General features: G+C 41.7%; 1 protein-coding gene across 4 annotated transcripts in view; it reads left to right on the forward strand.

The window, feature by feature from the left end:
- Window positions 1-26147, forward strand: part of anks1b (ankyrin repeat and sterile alpha motif domain containing 1B) — a 276356-nt gene extending 250209 nt beyond the window's left edge. The window contains exons 20-28 of one of the 4 annotated variants that reach the window (XM_074698643.1): window positions 261-368; window positions 1213-1413; window positions 4261-4386; window positions 10127-10198; window positions 12840-12926; window positions 15839-15976; window positions 16057-16224; window positions 23666-23757; window positions 24874-26147. In XM_074698643.1, the coding sequence (XP_074554744.1) occupies window positions 261-368; window positions 1213-1413; window positions 4261-4386; window positions 10127-10198; window positions 12840-12926; window positions 15839-15976; window positions 16057-16224; window positions 23666-23757; window positions 24874-24922 (1041 nt within the window). In that variant the 3' untranslated portion in view covers window positions 24923-26147. Of the gene's footprint in view, window positions 1-260; window positions 369-1209; window positions 1414-4260; window positions 4387-10126; window positions 10199-12839; window positions 12927-15838; window positions 15977-16056; window positions 16225-23665; window positions 23758-24873 lie in introns of all 4 variants that reach the window. The other 3 variants (XM_074698642.1, XM_074698641.1, XM_074698644.1) reach the window with 3 other exon arrangements.
- Window positions 26148-26553: the final 406 nt, after the last annotated feature.

Raw genomic sequence — 26553 nt, forward strand, 5'->3', positions numbered from 1 at the left:
AAAGCTGTTTTACATTATGCAGATAAAATAGAGTGTCTTCATGGGTGTCTGCGAACACAGAGGCTTTTACCCCAGATTGCCCCATGTAGAGATGAGTCATCTTAACTCATCTGGGTCTTCACTGTTGAATCACAACTAAAGATTTTTATGAATAATTCACTCGAGGGTATATTTTTAGAGATTAGTAAATAACTGGTTGTAAAAAGTTACCCAGAGACATCTCTTCTACCCTAATGTCAAACATCTTTGTCTTCATCCAGGTATTGAAGATCAGTCTCATCGGTCACAGAAAACGCATTCTCGCCTCATTGGGGGACCGGCTACACGAAGACACCCCACAGAAACCTCCACGGGCCATCTCCCTACGGGTGAGTGAAACTCAATGAGCAGACAGTTATGTTTTATCAGTAATGCTGGTGAGGAATACATCAAACAGAGGAGGGAAGCTACAGTTTTCTTCCCAGGTGACTGAGTAGTTCTCAGCGGAAGCTAAAGCCTTCTACTAACACTTAAATGATTACCCAAATCTGTCAGGCAGGCACAAAATGGCTGACCCGCTGCAGTTTCCCCCGACTTGGGTCGTCTGGGGTACTAATCACAAGGAACTTGCTTTCCAGACTACATTAGGGTTGTGCTCTTAGGTCTCAAATATTGTCCAAATGCTGTTGGTACAAAAATGCTGCTTGAAATAACCACCACAACTAAACCTGTCAGTGTGTCGAGGCTCAAAGCATGCAGAGTCCTCTTTTACACGTAATCATCTAAAAGTGACTAAACTCTCAGGAGAACTATCTGACCTTCTACTCTTCAGCACTTCACACCATTAAAACTTATTTAGTTTTAAGTGTCTTCTCAGCCTGGAAAACCACTTAAATGAACATCATTTTCCACTTTAAGGATTTGGACGATGCTTTTACTTAAGCAAGTCTGAGCAGGGAAAGATTCAGCATGGTGTTACTCTGATGGACCTACTGGGACCTTCTCATGAAAGGTCGGTGTCTGTGTCCCTGATTTCACAAAGCACTTAAAGATACCGGCGCTCAGCAGGCCGTTCAGCTGAGAAATACAATATGACAGTGTGCAGGGAATGTCCTACTTATTGTACTTGCAGCAGTGACACAGCAAATTAGGAAATGATGAATGAACCCTCTCTCCTTCCTCCCTTCGTCTTTCTCCCCCTCCCCTGACTACCACACTGTTTTGTCCCAGGAGCCCGGAGGGAACCACACTCCTCCCCAGCTCAGCCCATCGGTGGGCCAGGCGGCGTACACGGCGGGGGTCCCGGGCGGATCTCTGGACGTGCAGCACCTCATCATGCAGGCAGACGCCCGGCGCAGGCAGCGCAGCAATGACAACTACTTCGACGACGTGCCGCGATCCAAGCTGGAGCGACAGATGGCCCAAGTCAGCATGGTGAGGAAGGAGGACAGGTTGGAGGATGAATGGTAGAGAGGCAGAGATGGTTGGACTCCAGGAGAGTGTTATGAATGATCAGAGGCAAGGATACTGCTGGCTGGAGGAAATCATGGATATGTTTAAAGATAAATCTTACGTTTTCTCTGGAAGGTACTTTCTACATTATCAGTAATGGTTCACCTTTATCACCCAGGATACAGTAGGCTGTTTTGATGCTGATGTAATAGGGGCTGTTTACACAACAATGATTTAGGGTAAAAAGCAAAAATTTTGTTGCGTTTTGGCCTCACCTTTACACGTAAACAGCATTTCAGTGAACCAGAAACGCAAACTTTTGAAAATGGTCTCCAGAGTGGGATTTTTTCTGAAACGCTGCCAACTCCGTTGCAGTGTTAACGGTAAGCCAGTGTTTTCACTGGAAATTCTGATGTCATGCTCCGCTTTGCGCAAGTGCATAAAACAGTACAACAGTGCCGTTGTTACAATCATTGCGGACTACCGTATTGTGCTTGTGCTGCTCAATCTGCTGTCTTTCAACAAAATGTGAGTCTATTGCTCCACTTCTGCACTAAGTATTCGCCAATACACCAAGAGCAGCTTCTGAACAAGACAGTCACCTACAGGCCTGGCATGCTTACTACAGCGTTTTTAGCCCCTCAGCATTTCTGTGTAAACGCAGCCTTTTTTCACTGTGCTTTCCCTGCATTTTAGTGTTTCAGATGAAATGTAGTCGAGTAAACAAGGCCTTGATGCGCCAGTAAAATTAGTTCTCAAATAAGTAGGGGGGTTGCACCCAATGAGATTTGCCTATGAGCAGGTGGCCTGGGCTTGAATCCAAGCCTCACTCTCTTTCCCACAAAATCTACAAAAATAACATTAAAAAAAGATTTATTTACCAAAGCAACAGTCACCCAAATTGAATCTTAGATTTGCAACAGCTTACTTGTCAAAGTGTAGGAAACCAATCAGTAACAGTTCAGCTAACAATAGCAGAGCTAGCGTCTTCAAGTGAACGCCCCCATGCCTGTTAAGTGGTTTCCTCCAAGTTTACAACTTTTTGTCCATTATCTGAATGGAAATACTGCCTAACAGCTTCATGTTACGAGATGCCATCTGTCATCTGTGCTTGTTTACGTCCCGGAAACAGAGCATCATGGGATTATGACAGCAGCCTATAATCGCAGCTACAGTCCCAACTAGTGGCAGATGGCTGCACTACAGCATAGACGCAACATCTGGCGGTAAGAAAATTATAACAAAAACAGACATGTAATTCTGGGATTGATGGCGTTTAATAGTTGGTCGACTGAGCCTGCACATACCTCGTTAGGACCAATAATGAGCTCTCAGGCTGTACTGCTCTTCACATAAACAGGATGGAATACATCCCAACTGACAGTGGAGCATTCTGGTGATTAAATGTTCCCTAAAAAGATTAAAATCCAAGCCAAAAGTGTTTTATCAGCCTGTTCATTTGTTGAAAATCCGCCACTTATAATCTGCAGTAGGCTCGCCATCTGACACCAGCAAATGTGTCTTTGCAGTTTACAGCTCAATTAGGTTTTGAGATGAGAAGATTTCAACCTGAAAAGTAAAAAGTTTTGCACACAGCAGCTATTACATACGTTATTCAGAAATGAATGTTTATCTTTGGTAGCTGCCATCGTGAAAAATGTGTATCATTAAAGAGTTCTGCAGAAACATGGTGTACTTTCACAGATAAAGACATCACAATGTTACAGCATAATTCTTACTTTCCAGACCTAAAATTAGAACTTTATGATTCTCAATCAGCAAAGCTCAATTACCCACACACACTCTTAGATGTGCACACCCGTCTGAAACAGCAGCTGTGTTTTGATTAGGGTCTTTTTGTGCCTCTGTGTGAATCGCAGAGCTCATCAGTGCAGACTCCCTTGCTCATATGGTTACCCTGCTCCATTTTATGAGTGCGTGTGTTTTTCAGTGTGTATCCCCAAATTTTAAAAAGCAATACTCTGAGGTGAAGTGATGAGTCAGCTCTTCCAGAATAGATTTAATCTATTTAAAACAAGGCAAACTTAATTAACCCTCTTCTCTGACTGTTGCGAAGTTTCTGCAATTATTCCTCCCTCTGAGTCTTCCTCACCTTCTCTTCTCACTTTTGTATACACCTGTCCTCTTTACGAACATTTTCTGCACCTTTAACTTGAAAATTTAATCATTTAGCAACTTCAAATATTGAGCCAATTCAAACTGTGCAGAGAAATGAAGCTCAGTTTTTAGTCAGTGCTTGTTTCCAAAGGCTTTACCCCAGCGGTTAATCCAACATCTCTGCATGCAATCATAAGATTTCACCTCCATATGGCCCTTACACACCCCTTTACTGGGATTGAACACATAAGCAAGCAGGAGAGACACATAAACACACAATCGCAGGATGTGTGCATACCTCCTCACGCAAGGAAATCATCTGGTTCCATTTAGCGAAGAATGAAAGGCCATAAAACGAGCCTAATTGTTTTCCGCAGACATTTGAGAAGTATGCAGATCAGATTTAAGTATTTCCTTTGGGTAAGAGGTGAAAACATACAGGGTGAGAAAGCAGTGAGTCTGAGCTCTAGAGCGGGAACATTGAGAAGCAGAGCATAATTCATACATGTTTAATTTCCTCCTGTAGCGTGTTCACTTTGAAGCCATGTTCGTGTTCAATCAGAAAAAGCTGTTACATTATGAACTTACAATTTTGTGAAGCCAACAACTTGTCAACTAGGGGATACACAGCACAAGCTTTAATGTCACGCAGCATCTTGTAATCTGCCGTGTTCCTGCCAGATCCTGATGTAAGATTGGTTGTCGTTTCAGGCAGGCGAGTGGTGCGAGCCGATCACGTTGCGCCCGCCCAATGAGGCCACCTCGTCCACCCCGGTGCAGTACTGGCAGCATCATCCTGAGAAGCTCATTTTTCAGTCCTGTGACTACGAAGCCTATGTAAGTCAGATCATGTCATACTACTGTTGTATCTTTGTGCATTCACGTGTTAGATATGTGAAAAACATGGATATTACATACTGACCTTACAACGATAAGCATTTACTCAAAGCATGACAGCTAGCTAATGGCTGTATCTGCATAAATTAGCACAAGGTGTCACTGCTTGACAGATACAAAAAAAATGTTGACTTAGAGCTGCAACAACCCACAGATTAAAGAAAAAACTACAACATGACAAACTTAAAGCCTCACTTTGCTTAATTAAAAAATGCTTTGTCTTGCTAGCTGCTAGCTTACAGCTGTTTTCTGCTGACTGACTGTGAAACTTTTAAATCAACAAATTCCTGTAATTGTGTTGTGACTTAGCCTTTATTGTTTTAAATATCAAAACTAATATTTAAGGACAAATAGTGTTACAATCAGGAAGTTGAAGGTCATTTTTAGCAGGAAGAGAAGGCAAAACTTACATAACCTAGTTAGCACTTGAAGAAAACTTGCTCTCTCTAAGTCAGTGCGGTTAACTGACCATGGGTGCAGTGTACAACTATAACCTAAAAAATTATGACATCAAGCTTTCATTTGTCACTCCACTTTTTAGCACAATACGTAATTTTTCTTGGCATTATTTAATGGACTTTTACTTTGCAGAGCTGCAACAAATCACAAATGACATAAAGAACTAAAAAGTAACAAGCATAGACAATAAGACACGGCATAGGAACTTTGTTTGCAAAACCTAAATATGCTGAGTAATGCTAGCAGCTAGCGTACAGCTCTACTTGTCATCAACCACCTAAAATTTAAAAGTTTTCATTAAACAAACTTCGGTAGCTCTGATGGGCTTCCTCTGTTTTTGGAACTTGCCCCAATTTGACATAGAAGAAACTGCAGTTTTTTGGTCATTGGCTTTATTTTTATGCACCACTTGGTTAAAATTCAGCAGACAACTAATATTACTTTCTGTAAGCAATCAAACCGTAGGCCTATGTTTAGATTTTTTTAAGGATTTTAAGATTCAAGGTAAATCAAAACACGCTCAGAAATGGATGATAATGATTAAATTACATCTCCAAAGTTTAAAACCAGGAGTTTGAGCAAAGCAGCAAAAGTGCAGTGCAAAAAAAATCCTGTGAACTGTTGGTGTTTTTGCTCAAAGGAATCACACTAATGATTACTTTGGTATCACATTATTTCATTTCTGCAGGCAGTTTTTCTCAGCACTAAGGTAAAATTATGCCTTCACAAGTTGTATGAAGGGTGTTATATTTCCAAGTTACCATAGATACAGGCCTGCCTCACTGATTGGTTATCAGCTCAGCATCCAGAATGGAATGATTTCTTATCCGCAGCAGGTAAAACTGAGCAGAACAGCAATTTTGAATTCCACTGGCTCTCATAAATGGAGGGAATAAAAAGTAATACGGTGTCTAAGGCACACAGTGGTGACTCACCTTAGTTTGGGCTGGATGTGAGCTGGATGGTTAAGTAACAGCAAACAGGAGGAGTGGAGGAAAAAAAAGGTGGGGTTGGAGAGTGGTCCAAAATTCAAGCTGAGACAAATTGTACAAGAGGGAGGGAATCAAATATGATGCAGGAATCAAAAATGAATGAACTGCAGGAGAAGATGAGACAGTGTGGAGCATTAGGCGTCTGAAATATGTAAAACGACACAGGCAGGGAGAGGGAGACATGTAACAGGAGGGCCATCAGGGGAAAATATGGAGGTGCTTTCATGGAGCCATTTATGACAACATCTCTAATGCCTGCCGTCCCAGGACAGCAGCTCTAGGAAGCACTGGGAGTGAGATAAATGAGCACTCTGGATGAAAACTGGTGAGGAGGAGGGAGGTAAAGAGTGAAAAAGAATAAATGAGTTGGATAAGACAGTGATGTGTGTTGTGTTTGCTCTAATATAGAAAAAGAGGAACGTTAACAGCCTGAAAGGAGGGAATGAAAGATGCACCGGCACTTTACTCATTTTCATCTCGGCCTCAAACAAATAAAAACCTCTTATCCTCCAAAAGAGTAGACTCATGACTTCTAAAAATATCCTACTTTTACCTAAGTTATTACAAACCCATACCCAGAAAACACTGCAGACATTATTACATCATGAACAACAGATACATAATATTAGGTTGCTCTGTGTGGTATTAAACTGGAGCCTCCTTTAACTTATCTCTCTGTGAAAACTGGTGTTTATTATAAACTGCATACTTCCTTTGTTTTGTTGGAAAACGATGAAAGGGTTGAGGCAGCTCACTCTATGCTGGAACCATATAAATTTGAATTCCTCAGTTTATCTGTTTTCATGTCTTACTTAAAACAATAACTTAACTAATTTAACACAATTTCATCTCAACACATCTAAAATGAGGATCATGATAAGATAACTACTGCTAGACACAAGCTTATGGCATTATTACCAAGCAAAACCTTTGCTTTTGAAATATGAAGTCCATGCAGAAGTGTTTAAAACTGCAGTTCATCAAGTGTCCATTAGAGGCTGGCTGCAGAAGCAATGGAAAGTACATACACACCAGTTCAAAAAGCAGATCTTTACAGCAAAAAAGCAACATGTTTACAGCTAATCTTAAAACTCTTTCTGCCTTATTGGCTTATTTTCCCCACCGATTTTTTAAAATTTGTCATTGCTTTAGTTGTTTAAGTTACAACTTAAGGTGGGTACCATGTAGTTGTCAGCCAAGAGGCTAAAGGCCCTTGAACAAAGTTAGTTTAAGTTAGCTTTTCTTAATAGAAGCTGGCGTTGGGAAGTGAGGTTGCATAATTTTGTCTGTTTAATACAGTCTATGGTTATCACCTCTGTGACTGTCTTATCATGCTTTTATTTCATGCAGTTTAAAGTATCTGCACGCTTAGGTGTAGCCTCATAGATCTGCTAGCCTAGCCGTATAAATGAAGCAGAAACTTCAGCTGCACAAAAAGAGAAACAAAAAGAACTGCAGTTCCACTAGCGTCCACTTGAGGCTGGTTCAAAAAAGCAAAGAATCCCATTAACACCAGTTTAATAATTTGCAATGTGCAAGAGCAATTAACATGTTTACGGATAGTTTTGAGTAAAGAGCACATTCTCAATCCTAATGCGTTTTTTCTGACTCAAATAAAGGTTAGATAGAAAAAAATGTAAGTTTAGTTCAGTCGGCATGGGGCCACCATCATTGGTTTCAGAACATCTCTCCAGATACTAAAAAGTGATGTCACTGAGAATATTTCCAGGTTTCCTACAGTCCCTAAAAGAAACTTATCTCAACTGTATTAAAGACATCTTTGATCTTATCTGTGACCAATAACAGACTTATGTGTTTGTTTGTGCCACAGAGACTTATAGCCCAGACAGCAGCTGGCCTTGTGTGCAGCCATAATGCAATTTCCAGGAGAACTGCCAGACGCCCTGCTATAACAGCGATTTAAGATTGTTAGCTTGAATCAAGACAAAGTATTAGCATGCCCAGATGACCTCCTTCTGCTCTGCCAAGGATCAGACCACTAAATTGAAAATATGGCTGAGTCACAGTCAGTAATCCATACAGAGTAACTCATCACGCAAAGCAGGGTGAATGTGAGATAACTCCTGTGAGGTGGATGATCAGCACTTTGGCGTCTGACTTTGAAGTTATTTACTGTGAAGTCTCACAGATGGGAATAAAAAACTGGGAATGCATCCCCTGTAATCCACTAAAAGCCTTGTTCAGGTCCCACTCTGTGGCATACTGCCTCTTATATAAACAGGGTGCAAGGTGGTGAAAGTCACACCCATTAAGTGCTCTGATGTCCACATGAACACCTTCCCTGTGAAACACTGTCCCCATTAGCGGGTTCTTTATTAAATTACACAGTACGTGTGCTGAATGTAGGACTATGAGGATGCATCGGGAGACAATGGTCTCTGGTGTTGATGCCCCTACAGGAGTTGCTCAATGTGAATGGAGTCACAATTTTAACTGTAAATTTTAAATGAACATAAAAATGCACAAAGGCAAAAAAATGATTCAGAGATTTTGAAAAGCGGTTACAAAAGACACAGCCTTCTTTTCTGACAGAGGACTAAAGTTCATTTTATTATGTTGCACTTCCTACATAGACTCCCACCTGGTGCCACCCACACCAGCATGGGTGAGCACTCTGTTAGCGCTCAAGCTGCTCAATATTAAGACCTGAACATGGTGAGTTCTGTAAACTGGACATGAAAACACTTTCCTGTAATGGTGTATTACTACAAATTTATGCTGTAAAGAATTAGCATTCAGCTGCAGGCCTCTCTGTTGATAACTCACCAGCTTGTTTGACTGTGTCTCTACAATAAGGGGGTGAAGAAGGGTCACCATTGCAGCTGTGTGCAATCATGACCTGAATGAGGGGGTGTTTCAAACATTGGTTTCATCCTTAGTGTTGATAAAAGGATGGTCTGGTTATTATTTTAGTGGATTAATCTGATTACATAGTCAAACTAATAAGCAGAACCATGAGCTAACTAAGACTCATCTATTCCTGATTATTTGACGTCAGTCAGAATGATTCATGACTATTGAGAGTTTCTAAATCACAGAATAATTCCTTGACATTATAGCTGAGCTTCTTTTGCATTAGTGTCTTGTAGAAGTACAAACTTTTCATGAGCTATATTCACACATGCACAAAAGTCCTTAAAATGTTTGGTTCGAGCTACATGTGTGAACGCAGCCGTCACTATAACTCCATTTTTCTGCCCATCTCACAGGAAAGTTAATCTGCAGTCTCGGCATCAGGTATCAGTCCGATACAGTCTCAAAAAGCGATTATTGGTAACTTTATAAGTGATTTCAAAACTGTCTCGCATTATCAGCAGCATAATTGATCATTTGTAAACACTATTTCTCAGTATTCGTGGTCACGTCAGACTTTCCAGGTAGAACATGAATCAGTTTGTGGCATGTCTTTATCCTGGAAATTGATTCCAGCCACAGATGTCACCGCAATCAACACCAAACAGATAATCCTGACATAGAGGATAGAGATTGAATAGAGATTGATTCATTTTATACTATTTAATATATTGTTATTGGGACTTAAATATTTGGAAAGGTGCATCACAAGTTGGAAAAAACATCTATGGGCATGTCATGAGCAAGGGGCAACATCCACTTAGTAAAAATGAAGCCTATGCAGAAGTGCTAAAAGTTGCTGTTCATCGAGAATCCGCTTGAGTCTGGCTGCAGAAAGACTAGAAGTCACGTACATACCCAGCCATAAAAACAGACTTTTACAGCGTTAAAAAGCATTCAACTTGGGTCTAAAATGTTGATTTCGCTATTGGCACACACTGTATGGTGAGTGAATTTTTTTTCTAACTGTGGTTAAGAAGTCATTAGGATTGTTTGATTATCCAATCAGTAACACAGTTTAGGTCACGTGACTGGGGGGGCGCCCTGTAGCTGTTCGAAAGGACACTTACAGCTGGCATCATCTCAAATGTGGCTACGTCCACGGATTGGCTTCATTTCACGATTTCAGGAACAGACAGGTGAAGTGGAGACTACGCCCATGTTTTATACAGTCTAATACCATGAGACATCCCACATGCAACAGGGATAGCTTCATGTATCAACAAGGAATCTGAGAAAATTTGGGACACAGTCCTGAAAATTCTTGAAAATTTCAGGGGTTTGGTCAGAAAAAAGACCAGAGGACTCAAATGTTTGTTCACCCCTGTAACCATACACTTATGTCTCTTCCACAGTACCTGGGCTCCATGCTGGTGAAGGAGCTGAGAGGAACAGAGTCGACACAAGACGCCTGTGCCAAAATGAGGGTAAGGAACAGCCTCACACCTCTGCTCCGAGAGATTCATCTCACACTCTGAGCATCGTTTGCAGAGATGTGGGAACACGGGGACATAACTTCAATGCACGTGTCTGTACGTGTGGCATTATTACATAAATGTTTTCTGTACAGAACCTGAGTGGAGGTTCTCAAAGTGGGACAGTCTCACCGTGTGAGTGCACTCCCACTCCCACTTAAACAAACTTTGAGTATCATGACGGTGGATTAGGTATATTGAAGGATTTATTTTTAATATCCTTGCCTGTGAGGCTTGATATCTCATGACCCGCCTTTTACCTCAAACTAGCTTATTATCTTTTCCTCTCCTCTTTGTGTTGTTTAGCTCCTTCTCCTCTTTTTTCCTCTTTGCTATCACGTCTTTCCTCCCTGCTCACTCACTCTACATATTTTACAGTAACAACGACTCCCCTCTGGCCTTCGGTTCACATCTCTCACTCTCATCCAGAGCTGCTGCAGCGTGAAGATAAATTTTAATATTCATGAGCAAAGCTTTCTCTTCCTCTCCCTCCTCCTCCTTCTTCTCTCCTTCTGTCTCTATATTCATGTTTTCTTTGCATCAGGGGGCATCTTTCATTTCTCTTTTTGTGTCACACCGTTGCTGCACACTAAGGTTTTAATTAAGAGCAATGAGATGCACGTCATATCATCCATTATTTCAACAGTTCTCTACCATCCTTTCTCCTGCCGCTCCATCTTTACACATTAAATCTCATCTCCTCAGCCTCAAGCTGCACGCCGGCGATGCTTTTGTCAGCGTTTCTGCTCTACCTGATCCTGACAGGGCCGAGCCGAGCGGTAACATGCAGCGAACAGGGAGGAAGAAAACAGAACAAAGACAAGAAAAAGATGCTCAAAGGAAAGTAACGAGCGGATCTGACAATCAGACATGAGGCAGACAGGAGGGACGGAGGGTGATAGAAATAAAGACAACAGGAGATCTCGGTGACAAGTGGTAGAAAACGGAAAGTGATTCAGAGAAAGCAGGGACTCACACTCACTCACATCCGTTTATCCATGAATTAAATCTGCAGAAGGTAACAGCAGCTCCCAGAGTGACGCAGACATCATTGTAAATCACATGATTCTCCTCAGCTCAATTCTGCTTAATGACTTTATACAGAGCTGGAGGAGACGTGTTGAGGTGCTGATTTGTAATTAAAAGGAAGGAAGAGAAACAAACTAGTCTGAGGATGATGAAGCTCGCAAACTGATGCACTTATCAGATCTTCAGCTCGGGGTTTAGGATGTTATTCAGAAGCAGTTGTTTCCAAACAAGGCATAATAAAGTCAAATTTTTGTGACCACATTCGAAATGCTATGCTTTATTTATACAGAATAGAATAGAATAGAATAGAATAAAAAATACTTTCTTTATCTACGAGGAGAAATTCAGGAGTCACAGTAGCAATCAAGAAAACAAAAGTATGAAAGTGTATAGAAAGATGATGACAGGCACGTTGTCGTCATCATTATCCAGTTCAGCCAGCCTCAACCTCCACAGGGTCCAGGACTGAGCTTCTTCAGTAGTCTGTTCAGTCTCTGTCTTCTGTGTCCTGTCTGCTCACATCAGGTGAAGTTCTTCCAATGTGGCTTTGGTGTCTGGTGTTAGCTCTGTTAGCCATGTCTGTAAGTAGCACGATGCTACTCTGCCTTCTGGTATTTCCTCTGTTGCTGGGTTAGCACAGCTAGCTTGTCCATCTTATTGGAGATAGATCTTACGTTCCCAATAACAATAGATGGAAGGACAGGTCGATGTCGTCACTTCTTAGCTCACACCTGAGAACCAGCACTTTGTACTCACCTCCTTCTTCTCGTCCTTGTGGGGAAACATCAGGCCTTGCACCAGTTAGCTTTGACATTCTACAGGCTGCTAACAGCTGATTTCACAAGTAAACAATGTGGCCATGGTTACATGTAGGATCTCCAGACAAATACAGGAGCAAAAATAGTAAAAATATCACTGGAGAAAACCAGTTTGGTGTCGATGACCACTGCTGTATCCTCATTAATTAAAGGCAAAAACAAAAGCCTCCCCAAAAAATAACTTTGAAAAAAAAGACAAAAGTCCCTCCCACTGGTTGTAATGTTAAATAAGAACAGCTAAAAGAATAACCAATAATGTATCATGTTCAACATGTTAGTGCTCTTAAAGAGACAGACACCCTCAGTCGTGCCAACATTACCCGCGACAGGAACAAGAAGGAAAGAGGAATATGAATGTCCAACACTTTATTATGGAACGATCATTTTTGTCTTCTGCACACAAGATAATAAGTCATGAGGGAGGCGGGTGGGTTTTTCTTGCCAAGTGTGATAAACTGGGCATAAAAATTCACTTTTGGCTCCAACACTGCATTTATCCTCATAACAGGAGGAGCATGTCGGGTCTTACAGACACTAATGTTGGAGTAATAAGGAAGAGAAAATATTTGGAAACAGAAAGCAATGACTTCACACTGACACCTCCTTGTTTCCTGCAGCAGGATGTTAAAAGTTTGATACTTCCTTTCAAACTTCTTTGAGCTCTGTGTCCAGATTTTCTCACCCAAAAGTCATTGCTGCCTCCCTCTTCTCTTCTCTCCTTTTATTGCTTTTTTGTGCGCTCCAAGAAGTCGACAGAACAGATGAAGAAGGTGCCGACCATCGTGCTATCCGTGTCCTACAAGGGAGTGAAGTTCATTGACGCCACAAACAAGGTAACACTACCAGTTCACTTCCTGCTGTAAATAACGCTGCGAGGGTCAAACTTTGAGCACGAACAACAGATATGATGGCATCACAGGGTTGTGTCTCTTTCTGTATCAGCCTCACTGGTTTCAAACTGCACGGTGTGAAAATCAATAAGGTGTTAGGAGACAAAGAGGCGATAATCAGTATGGACTAGATGAGCTAAGTGTTCAGAGAATCAATACGAGCCCACTCAGTTCATTTAAGTCGTGATGGAATATTTATAAGGCTTGTACAAAAAAACAACTGGAGAGTGAGGTTTGAAGTTATTTTTTCAGAACAAGAGCTGGGTTTGTCACTTTGTCCTGTTTGACAGAAAATAGCGCTTTTATGTGTGAAGTTGTAATGATTTTAAGCCAAGAGCTTTTCAAACCTGGCTGATAATTTCACACTAAGGTGTTAATTTTTCCTATCTGGTACCGATTCTCGAGCTTAAGTGTACAACAACTGGATGTGATCCCTCTCATGTAGTAAAAAAAATCAGCACAAATAGAAAGAACTTTGGTTTTAATACTCCGCTCTCTAATTTTACAAACACTGTTAGTCAGGTGTGGGTTTTACTTTTCTTGGCTGTGCCTGTGAGCAGGACACAAATATGGATTATAATATGATGAAAATCACAAACTACAGAGATATTGCTAAATGTGTTCCTGCAGCCAATTAGTTTGAAAAATCCTCATCTGAGTCAGATCCTGCTGCCATTTCTCATATCATATGAGACCAGTACAGCATTTTATAGTGAGACGTAAATCCATTTAGAGGACACTCTTTCAGACTGTGTTTTTTAAAGTCTTTTTATCAGCCACTGGTTGTTACCAAGCGGGAAGCCCAAGTCAAAACAATGAAGCATTTGCAGAAGTGTGACAAACTGCAGTTCCTTGAGTGTCCACCTGAGGCTGCCTGCAAAAAGACCAGAAAACACATCCACACCAAAAAGACAAATTATTCAGCATAAATAAATCTGAAAGCTGTTTGCTCTGAACTGGAGGACAAGACTGATGTTTTGTCTCCAATAGGATATTTCCATTAGTATACTTGCATAAAGTACACTGTGTGCACTTACTGGAACAGTGTACAAAATCTTACGGAGTAGTGCAGTCTCAAATCAAACATTGCTGCTTTGCGAATACTGGAAATGAAGATTGCTTTTCACACCTGTTCTTCTGTTATTTATTAATTTGAAACCATCCTCCATCGTTTGATCCATTCGCGTCCCTTCCACTTCATAGCTAAGATTCAGCTGAGAAATCAAAGTGCACTTTGATTTTCCGCCCTGTCACCGTGAACCATAGACTGTAAAAAAAAATGGACGTCATCTTGCTTGGCTTGAAGTGAGGTCACCACAAAAACTGCTCCCCCTTGTGGCTGGCTGCAGTATAGGTCAAAAATACAGCTCTCCAGTCATTCCAGATGAGCTGCAGTCAAACTTTAAAATATTAACACACCTCGTAGAAATATTTTTCACGTCTGATTGTTGTGGTGATTTGAATATATCACTTAGCTGCCTTGTATTCAAGTCCTCTTTTATTCTGAAAAGTTTCATTTTCATTAGTTATAAGAGGTTAAAAATTGGGTTTTATGTTACGTTTAACGATGATTGACAGCTGACGATCTTGTGTATTTTTTTTCACTCAAAAAAGTGAGTGTAAGTGCAGAAGTACACAATTTGGGACACAGAAACAGAATTGGTGGCACCAAAGAGTTCTGGAAGGAACTTCTGCAGAAAAATGAATATAAAATAAGGTTAAGAGCAAACTTTATAATGGTATAGTAGTAATAATAGTGTTTTTGCTTAAAATGTTTTTCTGATGGTCTGTACAGAATCTGCATGCCTTGATCTAAATACAATACCACTTACTTTCTTATAACTCATAAAAGTTGATAAATACTTGAAAAAGGCCCTTACACTTTCAAATCTACTACATCGGGTCGATCTGTTACTGTCACTGTCACAAGCCGACTTATGAAACCAAGGTTAAAATGAAAAGATGGGGACAGAAGGAGACAGAAGGAGTCTAATCTCTTCCTGGCTCTCCCTCCCAACATATTTTACAATACCCGGAAAAAAATACACAAGAACGTCAGCTGTCAGTCATCGTTAAACGTAATGTAAAACCTTGATTTTAACCTCTTATAACTACTGAAAACAAAACTTAAAAAAAAAGAGAACTTGAATACAAGAAAGTGAAACAATACCTTCAAATCACGACAACAATTGGACATGAGAAACATTTCTATGAGGTGTATTAAAGTTTTAAAGTTTGACCACAGCCCATCTGGAATGACTGGAGAGCTGGATTTTTTTTACCTATACTGCAGCCAGCCACCAGGGGGAGCAGTTTTTGTGGGGATGGAGAATTACACGTCAAAACTGACTGTTTTGACAAAGGCTGCTTAGAGCTGGTGTAAAACGCTACAATAGACTGGAATGGTGAGTAAATTTCATTTAAACAGTGGACTGTGTGAAGTGATTGTAAAAGGATATGTGCCACCTATCAAAGGTCATGAACCTGTCGTTTTCTTAAAGAATCAGAGCAGAAAGTTGAAGCTGTCAACTATAAACAGCACTGCTCACATAATATCTGCCCTTACTAAAACTTTCTCCTGCTGCTGGAGTCCCAGCACTCAGACGTGCTTTAATTAACACAAAACAAAGTCTGAGTGTCTGCACTGACATAACCCGGAGACAATTTCCAAATCCACACAGCTCTCAAACCCAAAGTGTGCAGTCTGCAGTGATTATGGTTTCTGGATATGTATGAAATGAGATAAATAATAAATCAGATTTGTTTTGCCATGAGGCGGCTCAGTAGAGATAATCAACAATCCTTCTCTCTGCACCTCTTTATCTCTGTTGTTTCTCCTCTTCTCTCCGTTTCAGAACATCATAGCAGAACATGAGATTCGTAACATCTCATGTGCGGCTCAGGATCCAGAGGATCTGTCTACGTTTGCCTACATCACCAAAGACCTCAAGTCCAGTCACCACTACTGCCACGTCTTCACTGCTTTCGATGTGGTCAGTGCAGAAATGTCAACACAAGAGCATGTAAAGCATCTATAAGAGGGCAGTGTGTTCTTACTCGATGCTTCTTGCAGAATCTGGCTTACGAGATCATCCTCACGCTGGGCCAGGCCTTTGAGGTGGCCTATCAGCTGGCTCTGCAGGCCAGGAAGAGCGGCCACGGATCGTCCACACTGCCCGAGAGCTTCGACAGCAAGCCCAGCAAACCCGTCCCCAAACCTCGAGTCAACATCCGCAAATCTGTAAGAATTGCTGTCGCATCGTTTTCAAAGGGAAAATCCATCGTAAACAGAAAATCACACCAGAAAACAGACCTTTTTAAATTTGAAGATTTGGCAAAGTGAAACCTTCTTGTTTCCTTTTTAATATGAATCAACATCAACAAGATTTATGTTAAACGATGGCTTCTCACTTGAACTTCCAACATCACTTTACATCTCCCCAATTAGCCGTCATGTATCTGCGTGTTTTAAATTCTAACACATCACATTAACTCTGTCCCATTCCACATTTCCATCCCTCTGCCCCAGCCTCACTTCCCTCATTGGTGACATAATTTTTGAGTTCAGTTCTTGGGGAGTATCTCAGGATACTTGTGTTTAGAGAGTGTGGCAGTGTTGACCCAGCAGACAGCGTGGCGGAGGCGTAGATGGGTATTTGATCTCGTTGGGCGATGCCGTCCCGGTGCTCTCTCACAAACTGGGCTGATTGATGAGGCCTGTTTGCATCCGGCTCTGGGGAGGTTTGCTGGCTCGCCTCGCTCTGAGAGTGTGAGCATGAGTGTGTGTGTGTGTGTGTGTATGAAGATAAAGAATCCCCATGATGAAGACTCCTACATTTAGCGAAGCATTCACAGAGAATACATTTATTGACATTTCAGCCCAAGAGAGTCTTAACAAAATTGCTGGTGTGCAAAAAACTGTGCTGTGAGTCCATTCAAGATTCATTGTTTTTATAGAGGTTTAAGGTTGAAAACCACCAAGTCATACATCTTGTCACAATTTCTTTTGTTAGGTTTGATAAAATCTCTGGCGATGAAGTATTTTACCAAATTTTGAGCTCAAGTTCTGACAACACAGCCCTCAAACAAAAAGGAAAAGTTTTACATTTTTCAGCGGTTGTTTGTCTCTCAACCATATATTTGGTCAGCATAACTCTTTAATTGAAAAGATATTATAAAAAACACTCATTCCTTTCTATCACAACAACATGTAGAAATTCCTTTTATTTCTCACACGACAATCTCACAAGATCCAAAAGAACACCTTTTGCCTTAACTTTGAGACTTGCATACTTTTAGTGTTGTGAGTGCAGGCTTCAGACAGATGCTTAATGACTATGAGGCCCACTTTGCTATCCCAGTGCCTTGGATCATTATGGAAACTGCAGTGTGATGTTATAAGCAGATGCAGAGCAGCTGCAATGGATCTGGTTTAAAGGCAAGTGAAACAAGTATATTAATGTCACACGAAACATACTGAAAGAGACAACAGAAAACGGGTTTAATAATGTGTTTTAAAATTTAAGAATATCTCATTTGTCTTAATATTTTACTTTTTCACTTAAGGATCTTTAAAGAGAGGGTACTGTGCTTTCACATATTTTGAACATGGATAGAAATTAAAAAATCTCCATACTTAACATGAGCATTTTCAAACCTTGACATATTCATTTATTGTAGAAATCCCTAAATCTGGCTGTTAACTAGGGATGAGTACCAAATTAGGTACTTTTATAGGTACCAACCAAATCCTGTCAAAAGTATCGAGTACTGTTACACGCAAAACCAAAAGGTACCATGTTTAGGAAACCTAATCTGTGAGGGAGTACAAGAGCGGGCGATTTTCCATGCTGGACATGAACTCAGCACGGCAAGGTTATATATTGAAGAATGAAATTAGTTGAATTGAAAAAAATGTATACATTTAATTATTAAACAAATTGATATTTTTTACGACATAAGTACCAAAAATTGGTACTGTTAAATACCAGTACCGATTGCTAGGTACCAGGCATAGGTACTGTATCGTTTCAAATATGAAAAGTACCCATCCCTAATGTTAACTGCCCAAAACAGTCTGTTCTAAAAATCTTCGCAAGACTTCCTGAAACAGTGAGGTCATCACATTAGGATCCCATCACTGGTTCATGATATGTTGGTGTTTTCAAGGCGGCCTCAAACACCAAGGTCTGCTCATAGCTCTGAACAAAAACACCAAATACATACTGTCTCCTGAAACAGTCATTTGTATATATTCCAAGAAGAGTTGGTTACTCATTCATGGTCAAATCAGGTTGTTTTTTACCTCCCTGAAACTGTAGCTCCACCACATCATAAACAACCTCTACGGCCCCGAAACAGACATCTAACTTTAAGTTGTGACATCGATAACCATTTCTAGCTTTGATACTTGAGACAGAAGCGTGCAGCCTTTCGTAATGCCTCATCCAACAACAGCGTCACAGAGTCTGTCTTCAAAGCTGTCAGCCCCTCAACAAGCTTTAAAATAGTCCCACTAACCCATTTAGAACAGACCTCCATCTTCAGCAGACACGCATCAGCCGGCACAGCAGCATACGCGTGTCCAAAGTGACACATATAGAGTTACAGTGTTTGCTATATTAATGTTCTCAGACCATATTGGAGTCCATTTCCATTCTGTGAGTCATGGGAGAAGGAGATGGTGATGGAGGAGGTATGGTGGCTCCAGAGGCTCAGCCTCACTTTCTAAAGTTAGAGACGATGAGGAAAGATGGTGAGAGATTAGAAAAAAAGAGCAGAGGCAGTGTTTGTGTGGTCCATGCCTGCAGAGATGATGGACGATGGCATGTGTACCCACGATCTGCTGACTCGACTACCATTATATTAACCATTAATTGCCTTTTTCCATCCCTGTGCTCATGTGTGTGAAGGGGGTGAGAGTGAGTGTGTGTGTGTGTGTGTGTGTTTAATGGCTTGTGGTGTGCAGCAGGGCGAAGATGCTGCAGGATTCACTTAATATTCCCAACACCTGCCAGCCGTAATCTCCATCCTGCAGCACCTCTGAAGCCCCTGTGCTCTAAAACACTGTTGCTTTGTTTCTCTGCCCACACGCGTCTGTTTCCCCACACCCTGCCATTACCATTTTTATGATGTGTGCGTGTGTGTGTGTGTGTGTGTGTGTTATGTGGGCACATCTGCTTTTGAATCTCTAAAAAAGTTCCACTTAACCTGCTGTCATTGGTGTGAGAGTGTCTGATATGACTCTTGTCTGCGATTGGCGTCGGCTGGTGAGAATAACCCGAGTGTAGCTTTGAAGTGGGATTGAAAAACACGACCCTCACCTCCCAAAAGAAAGCGTTCCCACGACGTGTCTGAAAGGAGTGAAAAAGACTTCCAGTGAAGTGAAAATAGCTTGTTGTCATGCGGCTATCTCACCTCATTTGCAGAATTTTTCATGACTTTAAGAATTATGATCGGAGTCTGTGTTGTGGGGATTGTTTCGCAGTGAGGTTCTGCAACCATCTCTGGGAGTTGTTTTATAAATGTGGAGTGACGTTGACTACTCTTCCTGTTTTGCTGCCCCGTGCTGTTGCCAGGTTAACACCTCTGCTGCCTTGTCGTTGCTCTGATCCTGCTTTGGTTTTGAAGTGGTGTCACCTGTCCCTGTTGCCATGCGGCTGCTCTGTCCTTGCAGTGGTTTTGCCGTGCTGCTGTCTTGTTGTCGGTGTTGGTGTTTCCTAGCAGGCTTTCCTAAATCTGTATATGACCTCTGCCCCTGTAGGTCATCATACCCCCCGCCAGCCGCTGGTCACTGGGCCACATTTACACCCCTCACCGGCCTCCTCTCCACCCTCCTCTTCCTCCCCCTCGACTCTTCCATCTTCCTCACAAAGCTCAGTCACAGGTCTTCCACGCTTTTCCTTCTCTTATCCTTTATTTTTGACATTATTTGCTTCTAGTCCAGGAGAACACGCCATTTGTAAGTGCTTCCATTTTGATCTGTTGCTCTTATTCTACTGACTCTGCATCCTTGTGTTCTGTGTTTGCAGTGATTATATGTCTGATACTCGGTTACCACCTCTATCTTAATTAACACTTAAAAAATAAACAAAGTGGAACCTCAACCAGTCTCAGAAAGCTGACTCTTGGCTCTGTAAAGATGTATGTAGAAGAAATAGCTACTTAAAGATGGATTAAAAAACTTGACACAGGGGCGTAGGTATGGCCTTGAGGTCTAGGTTGTGCCCCATGAGGTAAGTCTTGAAGTGGGTGGCCCATGTTCCCATCCAACATGCGGCCTCTTTCCTGGATGTCCACTCTTGCCCTGTTTCCCGCTCTACCCACAGTCCTGTCCTAAATAAAGGCACAAAAAGCCAGAAAAGTTTTAATAGCCAAACAACTTAGCACAAACTTTGCTAACTGAACTCCTTGATCAAGGCTGGACTTTCTTTTTGTGGATTTCGCTAGGACATTGTGTTCCTGTTGGGCGTAAACGACACTCTTGTGCCCTTGTTGAGTTTTCCCTGAAGAACAAGAGGGCTTCTTTTAAGAGTCAGTAATTACAAGAACAGGTTCAGATTGCTGCTTGTGATTATGCAGTAACTTGTAATTTTCTTGAAACTTTTGGGGAAAGTAATGCCCGAACGGTTGTATGTTTCTGCAAGGGGGCTTTAACTCAAGCCAAAGCCATATATACAGGGACATTTGGACCACCTGCTCATTATTTAAGTATTGATTTAACTTTGGACATCTGGGCAAATCATAACAGGCATGGTTTCAGAACACACAAGGTCAAAGATCCCAGATTCTTGTGGCACTTAGTGAAGCAGAGCACCTTGTTACCATCTGGAGGCGACCTAGATCAGATTACAGGGGAAGCCTGCTTGCTGCTCGAGGGTCCAAAAGGGGCATCAGGTATCAGGCAAGTCATCATGAGCCACCTGGTCCTTCTTTTTCTTACATCTGTTCTGGAAATAGGTTCTGTAGCTTTTGCTTTTTGATCCAGTGTTTTTTGGGACTCCCCAAATATCCTGTTTGCAGACGATGTGATTGTTTTAGCTTCACAAAGACTGTTTTCCAGCTCACTTGGATTGTTTGCAACTGGGGGTGATGTTGTAGGGGATGAGTGAGCTTACCTAAGGTTAATAGCAAAACTGTAAATGAGCCAGACAATGTACCTTGATAGTGTACCCAGAGGGAGCTGAGCTGAAAGGCACAGTCACCTGTGCCCTACAGTCGTTTCCTTCTTCTCCTTGTGCTCGCATGCGTGAATGAAAGAATAAATCAAATCATACAGCCGGCTTAGGGGTTTAGCCTGAAAGAGAGGGCAAGCTACTGAGATATTTGTAGAGGCGATGCTACATATTAGAGGAAGTCAGGTGGGGTGGTTCAGGGATGTGATAAGAATGCCTCCTGGGTGCCTTTCCTGAGAATATTCCTCCAACTGTTATGAGACCCAAAGAAAGACCCAGATCAGCTGGAGGAGGAGGAAGGGGTGTTGTATCTCTTATCTGGCCTGGGAAAGCCTCGGTGTTAGGAGGCGGTAGGGAATGGTGCTTGGGAGCGGGATGTGTGGATATATGTTGCTTGGCCTGCTGCCGTACCCCAGCTCAAGATAAGCAGAAAAAAAATTAAAGGATGGATGAATACTTGAAATGAGCTCTCCTTTCACTCCACACTTTATCCCTTATCCACATCTTGTTGATGCAAACAAGCAGTCGAGTGTTTTAAAGGTCATCAAGAGATGACTGCTCTACTAGAGTGTGCCAAGAAATGACTCAAATATGCCAAGTGTGGTAGACTGCCATCATGTACGGCATGTTTGCATCAGCGTGGATAAAAGTCCTTGACGCATTACATAAGTCTCTCATGTCCATCTTTTCTGCACTGGGAAAGGGCACAAATATAAAACTTGTTTTGAAGGCCAGATTTGAGCTTCTGGCAGCTTTTTTTATGGCTGATGAGTTTCAGACTCGGAACAAGCTCTCCACTAAGCGTGATGGTGTGGCCTGCTGTGAGTTTGAAAATGTGTTGTCTCTAATCCTCTAACCCCATAACAAGATTATAGGGTCTTGCCATGGCTGTGTGAGAGGGAGAGGATAGAGAAGTGGATTAATAACAGAATCAGTTTCTGTATTGTTGCTGTGGTTGGATGCTGAGAAAGGAGAAGGTGGCTAAACTTTAAGACTGACCTTTCTTACGTCAGAGGAAGATTTCTACTCCTATAACATCAAAGTTAAACATTGTTTTACTTGCGTTTTATGCATTAGTTGTATAAATTTAGCATTAGTTTCCAGCTGATAAAAGTGGAGATGGGAAACCAAACTAGAAAAGCACTCAGAGAGCGCAGACCTCTGCCAGGCACATTGTGACTGTCACCAAGTCCTACTTTAATGTTATACTCCCTTTCAACAGACTGTCTGCCACAATTTGGTGTTTGTTGCAGGTTTGTATATGAATTTGTCACCTGATAGTGTTGAAAATGATGACAACCCAGTACATAGTTCATACTCCAGATCTTAATAACCAGAATATTGCCAGGATCTGGATCATACTTTTACATTTGTCAGAAATTATGGTGACCTTGTCTTGTATTGTTTTGCAAAGCAATCCAACCATTTATTATGGAGTTATATACACATATGGTGAAAACAGCCCTACCTAACAATGATATAGAATCCTTTAAAAAAAGTCCTGGAACCAAAGAGTTATCCAGATCACCTCTAAAATTTAATCAGTTCTTCCTTATCCCATTTTGAACATTTCCTGAAAATGTCATCAAGATCCATTTGTTACTTTTTCAGTTATGTTGTTCAAGAACAAACAAAAAAACAAACAGACAGACTCTCCCCAAAAAACATAACTTCCTTGGCAGAGGTGTAAATTGGAGGAAAAATGATCTTGGCAGCATAATTGGTCATAGCAGGGTTAGCTTTGAGATAAATGTAGCTCACCTCCTGTTTGTTGCATCCAATACAGACGATGGTATCACAGTGATTCATTAAGGAGTCTCAAGCTTCTCAATTTTTTGAGAAATCTGCATGGGTCAGCATGTCCGGGGTACTTCTTGGCTAATGGAGATCAATTTCAGCTTTGAGTGCATCTTTGTTTCATTGGGGGATCATCCTCGGTGTAGAGTTCCAGTTGCTGAAAAGTCTTGGAATAGAGGCTTCTGGTATTGTCCATTCTCCGCTTGTACTACTTGTGGCACTTCTGCTGTATTTGCTGGACTATGCTTGAAGAATGTGAGACAGAAAGGGTAAAAAGTAGTCTTAAAAATGCTTATGGAATTTTTAAAAATTGATGCAATTTATGATTTTGAACCTTGATTTGGTCACATCCAATAAGTCACTGCTGATAGTCCTTCCTGGAACCTTACAGTTCCTGTAGGATGTTGTTTCTGTGAGACGTAAGGATGGAGTGGATCCAGCAGTAATTCTGTCAGTCTATCAGTTTCTGTCCATGTTCTTTGTTCCACTTTTTCATCTGTAAAATGTTGCTCATCTCTTTCTCATATCTCAGTTATTTCATCACAGTGTCATTAATGCTACAGTCGCTCTCGCGCATCATGAAATGTAAGGAGTAAGAAAATTTCCCCTACAGAAAGCAAAGTGTTCCCCAGCAGCTCTTTGATCTCAAAATGTGTCTCACTCCATGTTTTGTTCCGTCTTCTGGCTCACTCCTTCTTTTCCTTCATTCAGATGGAGCAGCCGTCCATGGACCAGAAGGGCCACGCCAACGTGCCGTGGATTGTGGAGCCAGGTCAGGAGGCCAAGAGAGGAGTCAACACCAAGTACGAGACCACTATTTTCTAACATACACCCGCCTTGTCCACTCCTGTGTGTGTGTGCCTTTCAGAGGTTGCCCTGTACTGGGGCCCCGCCCCGGAGTTGGGCACGAGCGACGCACGCCGCCGCGTCACCTCACCGGCTGAAAAATAAACAAAACATCCCGCCCCGCCCCGTTAGCCGAGCCTGTCCACTGCATGATGACGTTTGGCGCTGCGCTGTCTCTTCTTTCTCCTTGTCTTTCTTTTTTGCTCTCCCCTCCTCAGCCCGCGCCCTTTCTCCTGCCTGCAGGGCTGGCGCATGACCTTTGAACCCAGGGCTGCGGTGCACCTCTGTCTCCACCTGTAGGGGAAGTGGCCAGCTAGGTTTTTGAACTCTCTGTCAGTCTTTCAGAGGACAACCAGTGGGTTGTTCTGCTCCCAGCTTTTTGTTTCTTTTTCTTCCTGTTGATGGATGCAACCGTTTGGCTTCATCTCTCCTCTAACCTCCTCAGACTGCCTCCATCCCTCGCTCTTTCTCTGCATTGCAGCCCCCTTAGTGCAACTTCCCCGAGCAATCTGAATGAGATTTTGAACCAGAGTACTGCTAAGCGCTGTGACAGTGTTCTAGCTGTCTGTTGAGCCCGGTGTGGGAGCTGACAATGACGAGGGTGTGTTGTCAAAACATGACAACTGGAGGAAAGTTCAGACTTTATAGACGTTTTTTAACCAAACAGGAGAGGTGATGTAGCACAGTCTAACTCTGACTCAAACTGGTTCATCCAGCAGGCTACAAGAATGTATTTCAACTTTTTGATTCTTTCTATCAGATTATTTTTTGAGAATACTTACAGACTTGTGAATTTCTTTGACAAAAGGTAACCTTTGACACAGAAAGAAGATGGTGTTTTTTTTTCTTTTATAGCACCTTCTTCAACACGTGAGTGTAAATGTTCCGAATTATTTTAACCACTTGGATTTTTCCCTGAGCGTAAACCTTATTTTAACTGAGGGGAAAAGGTCGTAGAAGGTTTTTAGCATGTGGCTTGTGAGACGCATGGTGGCCAGTTTGCTGAGCAGGGGGGCCGGTGGAGAGGCGGGGTGTGAGGGCTCTCTGGATAAGTGATGTCATCTCATTTGCAGGGCAATGCCGGACGCTCATGTCTATTACTGTGGAATGCAAAGAATGTAGCCAGCCCTAAACACGGACCTTGTCACACATACAATGCAAAATGGACTACAAAGGACCTTCTTGCTCAGTTTGCAAAGGACTACAGACATGGACGCTACTCCACAGTGTTTAAGGTTGACTACAGAATCTAAACATTCATCCACATGATGCTTTACAACAACACACACACAAACACACCACCAGGACTGCTTACTGACGGACAGCAGTCTGCTCTGAATGTACGCTCAACTTTCTTCGGCTACGATGGGATCTGTTTAACGCGCCTGTGGACATGAGGGCGGGCACGGGGTCTCCACAGAGTGTGGCGACTGGGCGTCTGATGGGCATGTGTCAGGGTTGGAATGGGCATGGGCTGGAGGACGTCTGGCCGGCTCTTTTGATCTTTTTTTTTTTCTTTGAAGTCAGAAAATAATACAGAGATATATGCACAAGCGTGTAAATGTGATTGGATGAGCTATGACGCGCTCGAGATGCAACAAGTGAGTTTATCAGGACGGATGATGAACCAACGTGAACAAAATGCATCTGGCGTTTAAAAGAAAAAAAAAAAAGTATTCTATTGGTATTGCCCGACATTTTAATGTTTAATATGAGAGTATTATATTACCATGATGACTATGATTATTCTTGTGCAATTCTTGTCTACTGTTGTCTTAATGTCACATTATTTTTCTATGACATGACGAGATAAAAAACCTTGGGCTGGAGAACGATGGCCATCCTTTAAAAAAATCTGAAACTAGATGATCATACTTGTACACAGAGTGAATGTTGCAGGTGGCTCGCTAACTCTTGTCAGGTCAAACCCTCCATCATGTCTCATGGGGCTCTACTCTTATCTAGCAGATGTACTATTTTAAACGCAGTATTACTGTATTATTTGGATGAGACGTTATCCAATTATAAATGTACATAGATATTTTGCCAACTCATTGTTCATACATGTAATGTAAAAGAGAAAAGAATAAAGGACTCGCAGTACATGGCACTGGAAACAAGGTACCAAAATAAAGGTTGGACATCAAACCAGGTGGTGGATTGTAGAGATTGTATTTTGAGTGAAAATGGATTATTTGGTGACATCACTGCTGACCAACTTATGTACATAGGCTTGGGCTTCCAGCACACTGATTTTTGTAATTTTGGCCATTATTTATATCCTTGTAAAGCACATGGATTAAAATATGACTTGTAAAACCATGATTTATCCTTGGGATAAAGTCGTCACGAGTTGTCATTTTTCTCTCCCACTGCATTAAAATGTTGATCACCCATCTTCAAGAGAATACGAGCAGGTTTGAAGAGATGATTTTAACATCTTGCTTTGAACGTTTTGGCAGGCGTGTTTATTTGTGATGATAAACCTGTGCTTGCCAAAGTAGTTGCAGAAATCTGGGAACATGACTACCCTGGCACACAGCAGCCAAGAGCAATCAGACGGGTTGTACACAAGCCAAACATTTAGCCATTTATCCAAACATGATGCACCACAAATGTTGGTAATGTTGGTGCTGAGCCTCAAGAACTGGGTGCACAAAGTTAAGAATTGTCTTGCAGCTGCATTAGCATAAATATTAGCTTTGACTGTTGACATGAAGTTGTTTGATACCTTTTTGAAATCTTTTTTTCAA

Source organism: Halichoeres trimaculatus, unplaced genomic scaffold (assembly GCF_033239565.1).
Source record: "Halichoeres trimaculatus isolate MK-OKI-2021-1 unplaced genomic scaffold, fHalTri1.1 fHalTri1_scaffold_21, whole genome shotgun sequence".
Classification (NCBI taxonomy): domain Eukaryota; kingdom Metazoa; phylum Chordata; class Actinopteri; order Labriformes; family Labridae; genus Halichoeres; species Halichoeres trimaculatus.